The sequence below is a fragment of the Gobius niger genome, assembly GCF_951799975.1.
Source record: "Gobius niger genome assembly, chromosome: 1".
Taxonomy (NCBI): domain Eukaryota; kingdom Metazoa; phylum Chordata; class Actinopteri; order Gobiiformes; family Gobiidae; genus Gobius; species Gobius niger.
The window spans coordinates 42,433,855-42,449,320 of record NC_136852.1 but is presented as its reverse complement, the minus strand read 5'-3'; the positions used below and the strand labels follow the sequence as shown (position 1 = coordinate 42,449,320).

At 41.8% G+C, this 15,466-nt stretch overlaps 1 protein-coding gene across 1 annotated transcript in view; it reads left to right on the top strand.

Moving 5' to 3' along the window:
- The window catches only part of eeig1a (estrogen-induced osteoclastogenesis regulator 1a), a 34,525-nt gene that overhangs the window by 7,107 nt on the left and 11,952 nt on the right, over window positions 1-15,466 (top strand). Inside the window, exons 3-4 of the mRNA XM_079568453.1 lie at window positions 11,379-11,499; window positions 12,874-12,903. Of these exons, the coding sequence (XP_079424579.1) occupies window positions 11,379-11,499; window positions 12,874-12,903 (151 nt within the window). The remainder of the gene's footprint in view (window positions 1-11,378; window positions 11,500-12,873; window positions 12,904-15,466) is intronic.

Sequence of the window (15,466 nt, the reverse complement as noted above, 5' to 3'; positions counted from 1 at the left end):
GTGACGAAAGCTCGGAGGCGTCTCCAGGAGGTGGGGGCGTTCCTAGGAGGACTCAGGCAAACCTATCCCTAAAATGGCCGCCATCAGAGTTTTTACAGATGACTCAAAAATACGTGAATGTGCCAAGGCAACACTTCAGGCATGTTTTTAATGAGGGAGTGACATAATAAAAGCTTGAAAAGGTCGATTTTGCATAACACCCCCCCTTTGAGCTCCGATCAAAAGTTTAAGAGCAGTTGAACAATGGCATAAATTCACATTTTGCATGGTTGGATCTAAACAAGGTTCCAAACAGAACCTCGATCTACAACAAGAAGAAATGGAATTTGGAATTGAGAAAGATAAATAAACTGAAATAGTCTGTTTTTGCAGCTGATCAAAAACACAATCTGTGCAAAAATGTGGATTGAGTGTCAATGTCTGCATAAGCAGGGATCCTGAGCGTTATGTGACATAAAAGTGAAGTGGAAGATCCTAAGAAAATGTCACCAGCACTGACCCGGAGGACCCGATTGGCTGGACGATCCTCGACCCAAATGAAGCCGTTACTGGAGCGACTGCAGCCCAATAACCAGACGAGGCCCTCAGTCTGAGGGATGCTCTCTAACATCTGCACTGAGGCAGCGGCCGCTTCACGTCTCTGCACCACCTGAAGCTCCATTGTTCCACTGAAGGAAAAAGCCTCAGATCATTATAGCGCCCCTTCTCGGAGTGGATCTGCTTGTGATGCCAGTAGCGTTGAAAACCATCAGGGTTTTGTTTTCTGATGGTTTGCAAAACTATCGCTTCATCATCGTTATCGAGAAAGTCCCCAAACATTGAGATATTAGTTTCAGTATCGCTGAGCCCGACTGCAGGGAACAGGGCGGACATCCGGACACAGCCTGAGACACTGGGAGCATTTATGATAAAACCGTATCTTTAGCCCTTTCTGGTTTGCAACTGAACTGAAACGCATTTGTTCCTCTTCTTCACGGCACAAACTGTCTCTGATGTAACTGTTCCTCCGCAGACAGTGGCTCCTCAGTGGATTCAATCTTTCCGTATCTTTATTTTAGATTGGGACAGTCCCGCTCTGAGGTCAGGGGACTGGGCTTGATCACAGTGGAGTCAACGTTGCACTTTGTAATAGGAGCAAAATGAGAGAATATTTGAGCCCTGGCGTTAGAGTCTGAAGCTGCTGTGATGAATCAGCCGCGTTTGTTGCCAGAGTGGAGACGAGGACCATGTGTCTGAGAGAAACCGGAGCCAGAATGAGTCACTGAAGCAATTTCTACATAAACAACAACCAGAGAAACTCTGAGCAGACGGACTTCAGTTCCATCTGACTCTCGATCTTTAAAACCCTCTTTTTTAACATGGGGCTACACACTAAGCCCAGAACAACTCATTGATTATTGAAATTGACAACTATTTAGTAATCGATTAATGGTTTTCTGATTTACACAGACTCAAAAAGAGCAAAAATGGCTTGGAAAAATTTGTATTTTTAATGCAAAAGTCCTTTGTTTGTAAATGGAGGGTCATTGTAAAGATCATAAATAAAATCAAGGTTTTCACAGACATGAAAAAGCATTAAAATCACTTAAAGAGGGGGTATTATGCTGTTTTCAATCACATAGCACCAGTCTATATCACACTACAATGATGACCAAACCTTCTGCTGGTCTGTAAATGCAGTAAATTAGAATAACTACCTTGTATAAAATGTCTCTCTCAAAATGGCTGTAGTGAATGTCTTGAAATAGGCCTCTGTCTCTTTAAGAACCTCTGACCCTTTCCGACACGCCCCCTCCACACGCTGCCTGTGGCATCAGTGGGGAGGGGGTTCTGCTGAGGAGCAGTGGTTGGTTACTCGGCTGGTGACGAAAGCTCGGAGGCGTCTCCAGGAGGTGGGGGCGTTCCTAGGAGGACTCAGGCAAACCTATCCCTAAAATGGCCGCCATCAGAGTTTTTACAGATTACTCAAAAATACGTGAATGTGTCAAGGCAACACTTCAGGCATGTTTTTAATGAGGGAATGACATAATAACATGATGTAAAGCTTGAAAAAGTCGATTTTGCATAATACCCCCCCTTTAAATAAATTATGCAATTAAAAAGCATTTCTTTGCATTTAAACTTCTTTAGATAATATAATTTTTCCTTTGAGGCGCAACCCACTCTATAACAACTGTTTTTACTGCAGACATTCATCAAAAACACAATAGCTGTAAAAACTAATCCAGCTGCAAATCTGACACGATCTTTGGCTCAAAAGTTTCACTGCTGCCTTGCTTTATTTAATTGATTTAATTGATCTGTAACATGACAAGAAAAGATAAGACCTTATTGATGTCACATGGGCGATAAGAGGCACATTCACTTTTTCAATCAGAGAAAAACACTTGTAAGAAAGCCTCTTGGTATTGGTTGATATCGGATATCGGCAGATACTCAAACCCCCAGTAGTTATAGTTTAGTTTAGTTTATTTATTTGAGCAGTCAACACTCTACTCAAAAGGAGTGGGCCGAAGAAAGAGCTTATAAGTGCCCACCCCCAAAATCCATACAATATAATAATACAAGGAATATAGTGCAAAAGGAACATAGTACAAAAAGGAAAAAAACAAAGGACATAACAGCAAAAAATAGATTATACATACTCACAGAATCCGATCACAGTAGGAAAGACCACTTACAGATGGCATTTACATACAGCATTACATGACTGAAACACATGTACTGTATACATCATCCACAAGGCGTAACACTGAATACAAAACAATAATGCTAAGGTGCCGTATGCTACGCATGCTCGACCCCTGCAGCATGCACACATACACACAACATGTATGTTTATAAGTTAACCGTATCGTATTGTAGTCACATTATCAAGCCTACAATTAGCAGCATCGAGTTTTGATTTGCCTCATTAGCAAAAGAGAACCTTACACTTCAAAGCGGCTACAGACCAAACTGACAAGCTATTATTTGAAATATTTGCAGAATTAAATGAGTTGGCAGAATTAATCAGAAACAAAGCACAACTACCCCTCCTGGAACCGCCACCTTAACGTGGTGGAGGGGTTTGAGCGGCCGAATGATCCTGGGAGCTCTGTTGCTGTGGGTTTTGTGCCCCTGGTAGGGTCTCCCAGGCCGAACAGGTCCTGGGTGACGGGTCAGACAAAGAGCGGTTCAGAAGCCCCTTATGAGAGACCAACAGGCCCGGTTAGAACCGTGAGGCCGTCCTTCTGTGGACCCACCACCTGCAGGAGGAGCCGTAGGGGCTGGTGCAATGTAATGTGGGCATCTCCAACAGCTGCCCCCACGACCCGGAAGCGGAAAAGTGGAAGAATCAATGCCAAACAATGTTGACATAACCGAAAGTCACTAGTTTTATGTTAAAAAGGCATGTTAATATACATATTGTACTATACATATTATATTCCCTGATCTTGCTACTTCACCGTTGTCATTACAATCCGCAATATAATATTAATTGCTTCAATTTTCTTACCTTTTTGTACATTTTTGCTCAAAATCTGGCCATTATTCATCCGATTTCTCAGAAATATACATCCAAATTGGTCACAAATCTTTAGGGAAACAAAAAACGTGTCTTTTCCATATATTAAATATTGTGTTACAGCATTAGATGACATCGATATAAACTTGCTGTGGAGGTAGAAGTCTAAATGTAAGTAAAAATCTCCACAGAACGTCACGGCAGCAAGATACAGCCTTTTACAAAAGTCAAGCTTCACGTTTCCAGATGTGGATTTATGGAGCAGCATTTGTTTATCTGCTTTCATGTTTCCAAAGGCCGTTCCCGAAGTCATTACTGCTGCGTGAGCGTGGACGTCGACACCTTTGTAGTTTGAGCTCAAAACATTGAAGAAATAACAAAAAACTACTCACTTTTGGGAGGATCTGGAGGAAGGAGGTTCAGACGAGCACCAGCTGTTTCCTGTTTGCACGCACTTTTCCAGACCTGAGCCTCAGCTTGGTTTTATCGCAGCAGAGCGTTATCAGGGAGAAGTCGAGCTGAGAGGTGCAGCTTCTTCACTATAGACGCATTGTGAGGAGCAGACTGCAGCACAGAGGACGGGACAATGCAACGTTTTAGTTCGAATCACTTTTTATTTGTCAGTGTGAACAGTTAAGCACCACTTTGTCCTACATTTTGTTTTTAAGGCACTGTTTGATCTTAACGCGTCAATAAATGTCAGATGGCCTTTAGTTTATTACTTTTTTAATAACTTTTTTTTCTGGTATCATGATCGTTTTGAATCACGACGGAGATTGAAGTGTATCATCCCAGCCCTGACACTCACCCAAACCTCTTACTGTTCCTTAAACCTTTCTCACCAAGTAGCACCTCCATAAATTATTTTATTGTCTTACGAAAATGAAAGTTTTGATCAGTTTTTTAAATTGAATTTTACCTTTTATTTAACCAGGAAAGTCCCACTGAGTTTATGAGTCTAGTGGTTGGGAACTTCGGGAAAACCGGAGCAAACCTACTCATGCAAACTCCACACAGAAAGGCCCCGTCCAGGTGGGAGTCGAACCCGGACCTTCTAGCTGTGAGGCACGAGTGCTAACCGCTACATCCACTGTGCTGCCCAAGTTAATTTGATGCATCACTGAGTGTGTTTACATGCGCTCAAGTAACCTGGTTATTAAATATCCTGGTTATGACAGTATCCTGGATATGATGTTTACATGCACAAATACAGTATCCTGGATATTTAGGCTCCAGAGAGGGGCGGAGCTAATGACAAATATGGTAAGGAGCTAAATACTGTAGCAATGTTGCTAACGCATTGGCTTTTTCTGACATTTCTCCAGCACATGGACAGGAACTATCCAAGGAAGCACTCAAAACAGTAGAGTTCTTTTAGAAATAAAATAAATACATAAAAATGGGCAGCGCTGACTTCCACCGGAGATACCACGGAACAAAAAAGTTGTGGTTTTTTAACATTGCTTCAATGTTTTGTTAATTTTTTTAGAAGATGCCGTTTTAAAAGCCCAGGTACCAGATAAAGTGGCTGTAGGAAGGTTTTTGCTCCCTCCATGTCTGTTTCAAACATTCTCACATGCTCAGACAGTACGTCAGCAATGGTGAAAAACCAGGTTTCTCTGTTTACATGATGCAGCATCCTGGACACTGTGGGAATATCCCAGTGAGAATATCCTGGTTTCTAATAACCTGGACATGGGCTTATCCAGGAAACTGAAACCACGATTCTGTGTTTACATAAACCAGAGAAATCAAGGAAACTTAAAAACCCCATTAGTAACCTGGATACTGGAGTGCATGTAAACACACTCCATGATAGGGCTGCAAGGTTTATCGATATGCAATGGAGGTTTTCACGACTGCAATAACCTCAAGAAGCTGAGGTTATTTTCTTCTTCCTCTGTCTCTGGCATTGGAGTGGTAGGTGTTACTGATCATAAGTGGATCTCAGGTTCAGCTGCAGCAGATAAGTTTGTCCGAGTTTCCATAAAGCAGATTCTATAGTGTTTGTGATTCCATCCCGGACTTATTATTGTCACGTGGCCGTACCCCAGTGGTACTCTGAATGTCGGGGAAACTCCTCAAGAAGAGGGGGCAGTCCACATAAAACCAAATAGTTTTGTAAGTAGTAGTAGCAAGAATTTATTGTTTGACTTAAGTCTAAAAGTAAGATCACTGCCTTCACTCATCATTCTAGCCGTTTCAAATATATGTATATATATAAATAACAAATCGCAATATTTGTCAAAATTGTGCAGCCTAGTGTTGCGGTCTTGGCACCCTCTCAGATCACCAATTAAACCCTTGCTGAGTGGTTGTAGTGTCGAGCAACAGAAGTAGATTTTTTTCTATCTACGTGAATAATAGTTAACATTTGTACATGTGCAATTTTTCTGTCACTTGCCTGGAGGAGAGCAAGATATTATTCGCCTCGTCGCACAAGTTTCAAAAGAATTCAATGGAAAAAAGAGCGACGTCACCTCCCGTGTGTTGAGCCTGTAAAGCATCAATGAAATAATCTGTAATCCAAATGAATAAAGATGATCCTGAGGACCACCTGAAGAAATCTCAGCACCAGCTAACTCTGCCAAGCACCACCAATGGTTCATGCACCACAGTTTGAGAACCACTTCCCCAACGACCTCCCAAACCTGCTGAGCCTCCGAGACCTGATGAGATCTGGCTCTCACCACAACAGGACCCAATCGACTTGGATCTGAAGTAGGTTTAATAGTCTGACTCTGGTGTAAACCCGATGCTCAGAGACTATAGTTTTAAAGTCGTCCCTGAGTTTTACAGGTCCAGAAGTGCTTCCTATTTTTCCAGATTTCAACCCACTTACAATATCTGTGGAGTTTCTTCCTGAGCAGCTGCTGAGGTCACTTTTGGCCCCGTTTCCTTTGGTCGTTCTCCTGCCTCTGTCCTGCTCCTGTTAGCAAACTTTCCTGTGTTCACTCCGCACTTACCGGACAACGATGAGTCACTCCGGAGGTTCACGTTACACAACCTGCAAGTATGGACTCAATATGAAACCAAAACAATTAGCAACGGAATCACAATTCAAGCCGGCGTTCATTCTGTTCCGCTGAGAAAATGCTACTAATCCGCATTTACAGCTCGAGTGTATTTCTTGAGAACAGAGGAATCCCGGGACGTCCCCTTGACCCGAGGAGACACGGGAAATGGCTTAAACTCTCGCACACCCTGAACGCATCGGACTCACTGGAAACATGAGCTGCTTCTGAGAAAGACACGAGGCCCAGAGCGTGACCACAACAAGACCTCGAACGCATCACAGCAGCGTGGCCATAAAAGCACCATAACATGCAGTTCTTCTGTTTAATAAAGAGAATTTACTGAACCTTCGCATAATAGGGCTGGGTCTTGTTAAAAGGCATCAGTTTGGTACAGAAAAAAGGCTGCACAATATAGTATATTGCAAAAAAATATATTGCAATGTTAGTTAATGTATGGCAAGAAGCCACAATGTCGTCCATTTGACTGAGATTTACACATTTTTGCAAATTTGGCCTAAAACAGAAAACTTATAAATGTGGAAAAGTTGAATTTGTTGTAATTTTCCTCATTTAGTTCCGTTTTAGCCTCGTGTTGGTGCTTTTTGAAGTTTTGTTCTGACATTATTGACTTAAAGCAAATTACGTGAATGTAACAAACCGAGTTAGAAAGGTTTTGTCCTCCACATCAGAAGTTTTGTTCAATATCGTGCAGCCATATGTTCTTTAGATAATACGTTTTGCTCATCGTTTTGGGGGATGAGACGGCACAAAAAGTTTCTTGGTTGTTCCAGTGAAGAAAGACTTGATAAAGGATTTTGTTCAAAGAATGATGTTAGAGAATTAACAATGGTGTTCGAGAGGATAGATGAATAGGCAGCAGTCTGGATGTCTGATACAGGAGATGTTTATTTACCATCGGTGAGGGACCCGGAGACATGAACTCCAGACATTGCGCTCGTCCTACCATTCAAGTGGTACCACTCACGTTCCCCTCTCAGAGCGTCAGACTGATACGCAGGCGAGTGGGCGCCTGAGCACCACAGTCAAGGCTATGGCAGAGATAGTGCGACTGTACAGCCTGACCCAGTGTGATAAATAGCGATTTAATGTTATCCTCTAACACTAGATAATGAATGGTGGAGCGTTGACCTGATGCTGGAAGATCGATTCACAAAGATCTTGCATCGCTGGTGGTTTGATCCATTTGTGTCTCCGTATCACTTTTGCTGACATCGACAACACAGCGACACCAACAGTATGTAAGGTCTGCTGCTGCACATGTACAGAAACCAGAAAATATCGTTTCTCTGACACTTTGTAACATGTTAGGAACTTTTAGATTTTTTATTTTAAAATAATTCCGACATGTTACATAATAATTATTGAGGGACTCGATTAAATTGAGTGAATTACAGGGTTTGTAGTTAATCATAATTAATCACATTTTAATTGCAAACCAAAAACTACATTTTCAATTCGAAACCCCTTTTTGGCACAACATTTTTGAATTAATAGATGGAAACGTGAGCTCAACAACAAATACATTTATTGTTGTCAATCTAACCAGGGACCTCCAGCCTTTTCTTGGTCGCTCTCCAAAGGCTTTTCACATCTCTACACGTGCTTGATAACTCACATTTTAGATGTGTTTTCTTTTGGTTCTGGGCATTTTGAACAAAAATTCAAGTCAATGTCTTAATTTTTACGACATTGTCTTATGGCATAGTTACACACGTGTCTTTGAAGTGTAGCTCTCTGGTTTGGTTATATTAAAGCTAGAAGCTATTCCACAAACAGATTATAGCTATTCAGCTATAGCGTCAGGAGCTCCTGATTGTTCATGTAACAAGAAAACTCTAACTAACTAGTAATGAAAGTGCGCGTTTTTCATTAGAGTGAAATAATTAAAGCAAAAGGGGTAAGATAAGATAAGATAAACCTTTATTGATCTCACAAAGGAGAAATTCACTTGTTACAGTCGGCGTTACTTCACAGTCTTATTGTACAGTCTGACAGCAGTGGGGATGAAGGCTTTGCGGTAGCGCTCCGTCCTGCACTGAGGGTGTCTCAGTCTGCCACTGAGAGAGCTGCTCAGCTCTTCTACAGTCCCGTGAAGTGGGTGGGTATAAACATTGCCTTTAAGAGTTTAACTTTTGCTGTGCACAACAGTCTATTCTATTGTCCCATCAGGAAGTGTTTTCTCAAGCAGAAATTAGTCCCCAGTGCGTTAACATTTTAGAGCGTTAAAATCTTAATCGTAATTAATCAATCGAAGTTAACTTGAAGTCCCACTCCTAATATTTATATTACGCTGTAAAGGCATGTGTTTTGGGCAGCAGCTGAGCTTAGAAAAAACAGAAGGGACTGTCCTCAAACCAGTGCGGTCCAAACGTTGCAACAAATGAAAGAAAGGGCGAGACTGTGTGTGGAAACTTCTACTGTATTTGCTTTCCGAGTTGCGCGCCTGTCGCAGAGCTCTTTTCAAGAACAGGTTATTTGGAACAATAGAAGAGGTGGGATTTCATACAGTTTTAATTAGAGAAACCTCAAAGCCTGTCATACGTACTTTAAATGAAAGTCTCTAGGATAGTTTTACTCTTTTCCACTCGCCTATATTTAACCTGCTGCCGTTATGGAGGTAGTACATTGTGTGTCCTCTGGTTAAACAGTGTCTCAGTCTTTATCAGCTGCTGCTCGGGCCACATTCCTCAGGCCGCTCCGGTTTGTTCAGGCCCATGGCAACGGCCCACTCTCCTGACCCACAAAGAGACGCGCGATCGTGGGCACAAAGAGCTCCGACTGACCCCTCCTCTCCGCTGCCCGACCTCCAAGCTCAGAGCTAAAGTGTGACAAAAGCAGAATACTCAAACACATGAGGCGAGGAACGAGAGTCACCTCTGGAGTCTAGCAAGTGGTACTATTTTAATGTCAAATATCGATAGGTGACGCAACATCAATATCAGTAGAAGCCACAATATATCACAACACTGAAGTCTTTCGTCTGAGATTTACGTATTTTATTACAAATACAGCTTCAAACAAAAACTATTTCTTACAAAAATATGCACGTGCAAGTTTAGTTTTAGTCTTGTTTTAGCCTTGATGTGGAATAGAGAATATTTAGATCCTCATTTAGCCTCATTTAGCATATGAACCTTGTTTGATCCTCATTTAGCATCTTAGCATGGGCATTTTAGCCTTGTCTTTGGGCATTATTTAGTATTTTAACCTTGTCTTTGGGCATCATTTACCATTTTAGCCTTGTCATTTTTCCTCATTTAGCATTTTAGCCTAATCATTTAGCACTTTAAACTTGTCTTTGGGCATCATTTAGCATTTTAGCCTGGTCTGTCTTCCTCATTTAGCATTTTAGCCTTGTCTTTGCGCCTCATTTAGCATTTTAGCCTGGTCTGTCTTCCTCATTTAGCATTTTAGCCTTGTCTTTGCGCCTCATTTAGCATTTTAGCCATGTCTTTGGGCATCATTTAGCATTGTAGCCTTGTCTTTGGGCATCATTTACCATTTTAGCCTTATATTTGGGCATCATTTACCATTTTAGCCTTGTCTTTGGGCATCATTTAGCATTTTAGTCTGGTCTGTCTTCTTCATTTAGCATTTTAGCCTTGTCTTTGTTCCTCATTTAGCCTTTTAGCCTTGTCTTTGTTCCTCATTTAGCCTTTTAGCCTTGTCATTTATCACATTATGTTTTGTTTGAAGTTTGCTGGAACATAATCTGTGTCCGTGCTTTCACATAAGTATAATTTGACTGTTGAATTTGACTTATATTGGAGTGATATTTGACCAGGGAAGTATATACTTTTACCCAAATTATGAAATCACATACTTCTGCGACACGAGTCAAGCTCATGGAAAACATTCTGGATCATTTATATTTTAAATCGAGCTGTAATTTTGCGTCGCCGGCTTAACTCGCTCTCATCGTTTGCCTCTATATATAAAGGCCTTAATGAGAAGCTGGCGCAGCGTTGTGCGGCGTTTCAGATACAGTAAAGCGCTACAGACCCGCATTTACGTCGAGAATAATTATGGAGCTGTTTCTGAATTACCATCTTCCCACGCGGCTAAGTTAAGTCCGGCCTATTTCAGTCCGACTTTGGTTTACGGAGTGTTATTCCGAATGACAGATCTGCAATGTTTGTGCTGCACCAAGAGTTTAAGGGACACGTTGTGCTCAAATTGCCTTCAAAAGTAGCAAATATCTGACAACATTTTCTGTTTGTTTTATTCAAAGGCACTGTATCATTTTTCAAACTTAATAAGTGGACCTTGTTTTAAAGAACTTTTGTCCAAAGTCATTCTTAACTTTCCGAACAATTTTCTTACATCCTAAATGTTTAAGGGTTTAAAGCCCACGTGACCCAGTTTTCTTTAGTCGGTGAAAAACTAGGATTAGAGATGTTGAAATCTTTACCTTTACATGTTTCAGCCACCATGTGCATTGTTTTGTGTTTTTGAAGCTGCAAACATTTCTACTTTGATTACATACTACAGCAAACACTTCGGTACTTTTCACTTTCGCTGAGCAACTTTCTCGGAGATATACTTGACATTGGTGATGCGTTGAGAGGTTTATTGTTGTTGCAGATTCTTGGAAAACTGTGACATAATGTGAAGTGGTCCGTTTAAAATCAGGAAACGCACACTTCAGTCTGTCCTCGCTCCAACGGGCGGGACTTTTCCTTTGCAGCTTCAAGAGAAACAAATCAGTCACCGTCAGACGTCGGTGGGAATAAAGTCTTCAAATATTAAGTGCAAAATGGCAGTGTAATGAACTCCTTAACTTTCCCCTCATTATTGTTCTGATCCAAGTTTTCTGTGTCGTGTTGTCGCAGGGAGGAGGTGCACGACCACTGCGTTCGCTGGAGAAAAAGGTTCACGTTTGTGTCAAAGATGAGCGCCAACCCCCAAACCGGAGTCCTGGACCCTTCAGTCTGCAGAGTCTCCGTCAGAAAGGTACCGAGCCAGCAGCTTCTATATTTACTCATTGACTGCCAGCCAGAGAGTTTTTCAAGACCCACAGAAAATTTAGGTCCAAGTCTGTCAACACGAAACCCACCAAAAGAAAGATTAGACTCTCTTCTTTCATTTAAAAAAAAGTTTGTTTGTACCTCTTTCCATTCTTTAGTAATCGTCCGTAGAAAATAGGTGAAATCACCCTAAATGCTGTTTTCTGACCAAAAAGCTGAGAAAACTAAAGAGCAATGCTGCTGCCTAATGCTGCCACCTAGGTGGTACAACTAAGATTTTTACACCAGACATGCTCTAGGCTTTGCTGCAGCTGTTCCCATTGAAAAACCTAATTGACGTCTACAGATGTCATTGGCAGTCAATGAGTTAAGCTCGTGCATGACGGCACTTCGGACCCGAAGTAAAAACTTTTTGAGTGACAGTGCAGGATTTTAGAGGCAGTTGTGGTGAACAGGTCTGAGCTCATTCTACACATTAGGACATGCCTGGAACATGTAGGGGGAGGAAAATACTTAGTTTTAACATTTTTAAACTCCGTACAGGCCCTTTAAAGTTTGAAAGATAGAGAAGTTGATTGAGGAAACAATCTTGTATCAAGGATAAATCAGCTGAAATTATAAAATATAAGAGCTCTAAAGGAGCCTCTCTGTTTTTAAACAATCACACCCTAACCCTAAGTTTATTTTCTGTGGGGTTTTTTGTACTAAAAAATACCAAACCCTGCTCTCTCCATATGATTGAACAGAAATGTAATTTTAGTGACTATTACACCCCAAATGGAACATGTCTTGAATGTGTCGCTGTTTGAGGAAGTAAATATGGATTAAAACTTGCAGAATCTGACTTTGCTACAGTTGTAGGAAGTCGGCACATTAATAATCTCAATTTAACAGACTTCATTCAAAACTAGTGCATGTGTTGTTGGCTCCCCACTCCCGTCTACTTTAACAAAGATCAGATACGAATCGGACATAGACGCACATATCTAATTGGCCTGCGTCACATTGGACAATATCACATGTCCACGAAAAGATCAGATACAGGTCTCAAAGGGGCAAAATAATCCGATTTGGGTCACTTCAGCCTGCAGGCTGAACGGAGCCTAAAACGGGACTAACAAGTTAACATCTTAATTTCCAGCATTTTAGCTAATCTGAAAAGTGGCTTTCTATAGGTCTGAAACTAGGCATTCAGACTTTACTAAATCATTTAAAAGTCATGGAGGAATGAACCAGGACAAGGCCATAGTTTCCAGTGTATTTTTGAATCTTCGCTGAACCTCGTGGCCTGTAATTTCCAGTGCTGTAATAGAGCGGTAATAACCCGGCGCTTCATAACCTTTTCCTGTTTTTCCCACAGGAACTGAAGGGGGGAAAGGCCTACTCCAAGGTAAGACCCGTGTCCCGTCAACCAGGGCAAAAACAAATATGTACAACAGAAATAATTGCATTCACTTGACATTTTAACATCTTAGACCCGCTTTGATGGATGAGAGTGGCCTCGAGTTTTCCAAATATTAACATTTGGCTGATAACGATCTGCAGCCTCCAGGCCACGAGCCACATTCTCAGACTCTACAGACTCCACATACATTCTCTCGCTGCCTCATACACAGACATGGGTTAACTGGTTTGGAAAGGGCTCCAGATTTAGACATTACTTTTGAAATGATGCAGGGCGATTAAAGACGTTGCACCTGATTTCCGCCCCCCCAAAAAGATCCTGTTCTAGTCCAAATAGGCGAGAGATTTCACTGTCCCTTCGTCATGTAATTGCACTGACTGTAGATCAAAATCCCTCTTGCCCCTTGTAGTACTAGCCTGTCCAGCCAGACTACTCTCCTATTATTATACCTGGGATAGTAGTCTGGACATGAAGTCGGGTGAACCAGAGTTAGACTAGTAGCCAGAGGGCGTGACGAAGGTAGAGCGAAAGAACCAAACACAACACCGCACTAGAGGAGGTTTGGGGAGATTTTTCCACAAAATTGAGGATAACCATCAGCACATTGTCTTGTTTCTCAATTCTAAAAGACACTGAAATGGATGTAAAAGATTTGTTTAATTGCCGACCAGGACTTCAGAGCGATTAGCATGAGCTAAAGAGATGGCGGTAACATAACCAAGGAGGACGCTTTCCAGACAAAATAACGATATCTGCTTTGTTGATGTCAGACCAAGGCAAAACATCTTTAGTCAGTTGTTAAATTTACATGAAGCTGTGTATGTCACAGAAGTGCAATAGCCCTGAGCTAGCCCTGAAAGCCACACGGTTAGCCCCATTGCAAAACGAGACACTCTAATACACCTTATGTGTGATTTTGGTAGCTCTGTGATGAACAGAAGTGAAATAAATGACGATCCAAAACTTGTGAAAAGTCACGATCTGGACATTTATATATATATTTTTTGTCTGTGGTGCTGGGGCGTGGTGTTAAGTAGCAAACAGCTGTTAACCCGACACTTCTCTCTCGCTCTCTGGAGCGCGTTTCACAAAGCAAAGCGGCTTCCCGTGGAAAGATTGAAACAGTTGAGATACGTTTCTCTGAGTTTTTAAATTGTTTAAATCGGTCCAAGGACGGCTGAGAAGCATCCTGTTAAAGTCTTCAATCCGAGAAACAGGCTGTTTAAATACACACGAGATAATGAGCGAAAGCGATCGATACATGAAGCGTTTCAAAACCTGTCAACAATGTTGTCCTTGAAAATGGACTTGAAACGAATATATTTAGGCATTTGCCTCTTCCCATAACGTTTGTGTTCGTCCAGAAAAGAGAGAGGTGGAGGGAGGAGGGAGGAGAGTGGAGGGAGGAGAGTGGAGGGAGGAGAGTGGAGGGAGGAGAGTGGAGGGAGGAGAGTGGAGGGAGGAGAGTGGAGGGAGGAGAGTGGAGGGAGGAGAGTGGAGGAGAAAGAAGGAGAGGAGTTGATCAGAAAGGAGAGTTTCATAAAACACTAGTTATCTCCGAATCTAGAAAAAAAACTGTGATTTTGATCAAAATTAGCCTCTGTTTAGCTTAGATTTCTCAGGAACCGAGGCACATATTAAACTGTTCTCACCTACGGAGAGCTTAGAGTCTCGTCTTTCAATCGAGCTACAGCTTGTGTCCATAGCTATAACACAGAATATGCGGTGGTGCTACAAATATCATGAAAAATGGTCTGGATTGTTGGCACGCTACAGCTAAATCCCCAAAACAGCGCGGCACTCAATGTGTTAAATTCCGTTTTATTTTTGACGTTTTCTCAATGAGCTTCATATCGTCCCTCAAATGGTTTAACAGTCTATGAAGTCAAAACCATTACTCGTGTTCAAAGTAAGCAGTAATCAAAGCAAAAGGCAACTTCTTTATGTTTAGAACATATTTCCAACGCCTTCAGTGAGAATCTACAATGTACATAGTCTTGAAATAAAAGAAAAACCAATACATGAGAAAAGCGTTTCCAATCTTATGACAGGTACTGTACCTAAGCTTTCCATCAGCGAGTATGGAGCACGTAAATTGTCCCATGTAAAACTGTCTGTGAGAGGTGCTGTACAAATGAAGTCCTTCCGTCCTACAGCAGCAGCAGCATCAGTATCAGTGCTACTTGTACTCTACTTTCAGATCTGAATGAATGATTTCCTCTGAGCATAAGCGTTAAAATCCTAAAAACATCCTGGCGCTGACCGCTCTTAACAGTCACTTTCCCGTCCGCCGCCGGATCCGTTTCCTCGTTGGGTCTAATTTTACCCTAAACTTCCTCACGCTCCTCACCTAAGAAAACACCCGCGGCTCGAGAGAAGGAAACAGGTTAATTTGAAACAACATTCACTGCAAAGGCGCGCTCCTCCGGGACTCTGAAACACTCCTGACCCACTTCTACCGCGCAAACTGTGGACATAATGGACAAGCCCAACATTGAAAGAGGCAGTTAACAGTTTTATTTTTCCTGAGCTCATATTTATTTGAATG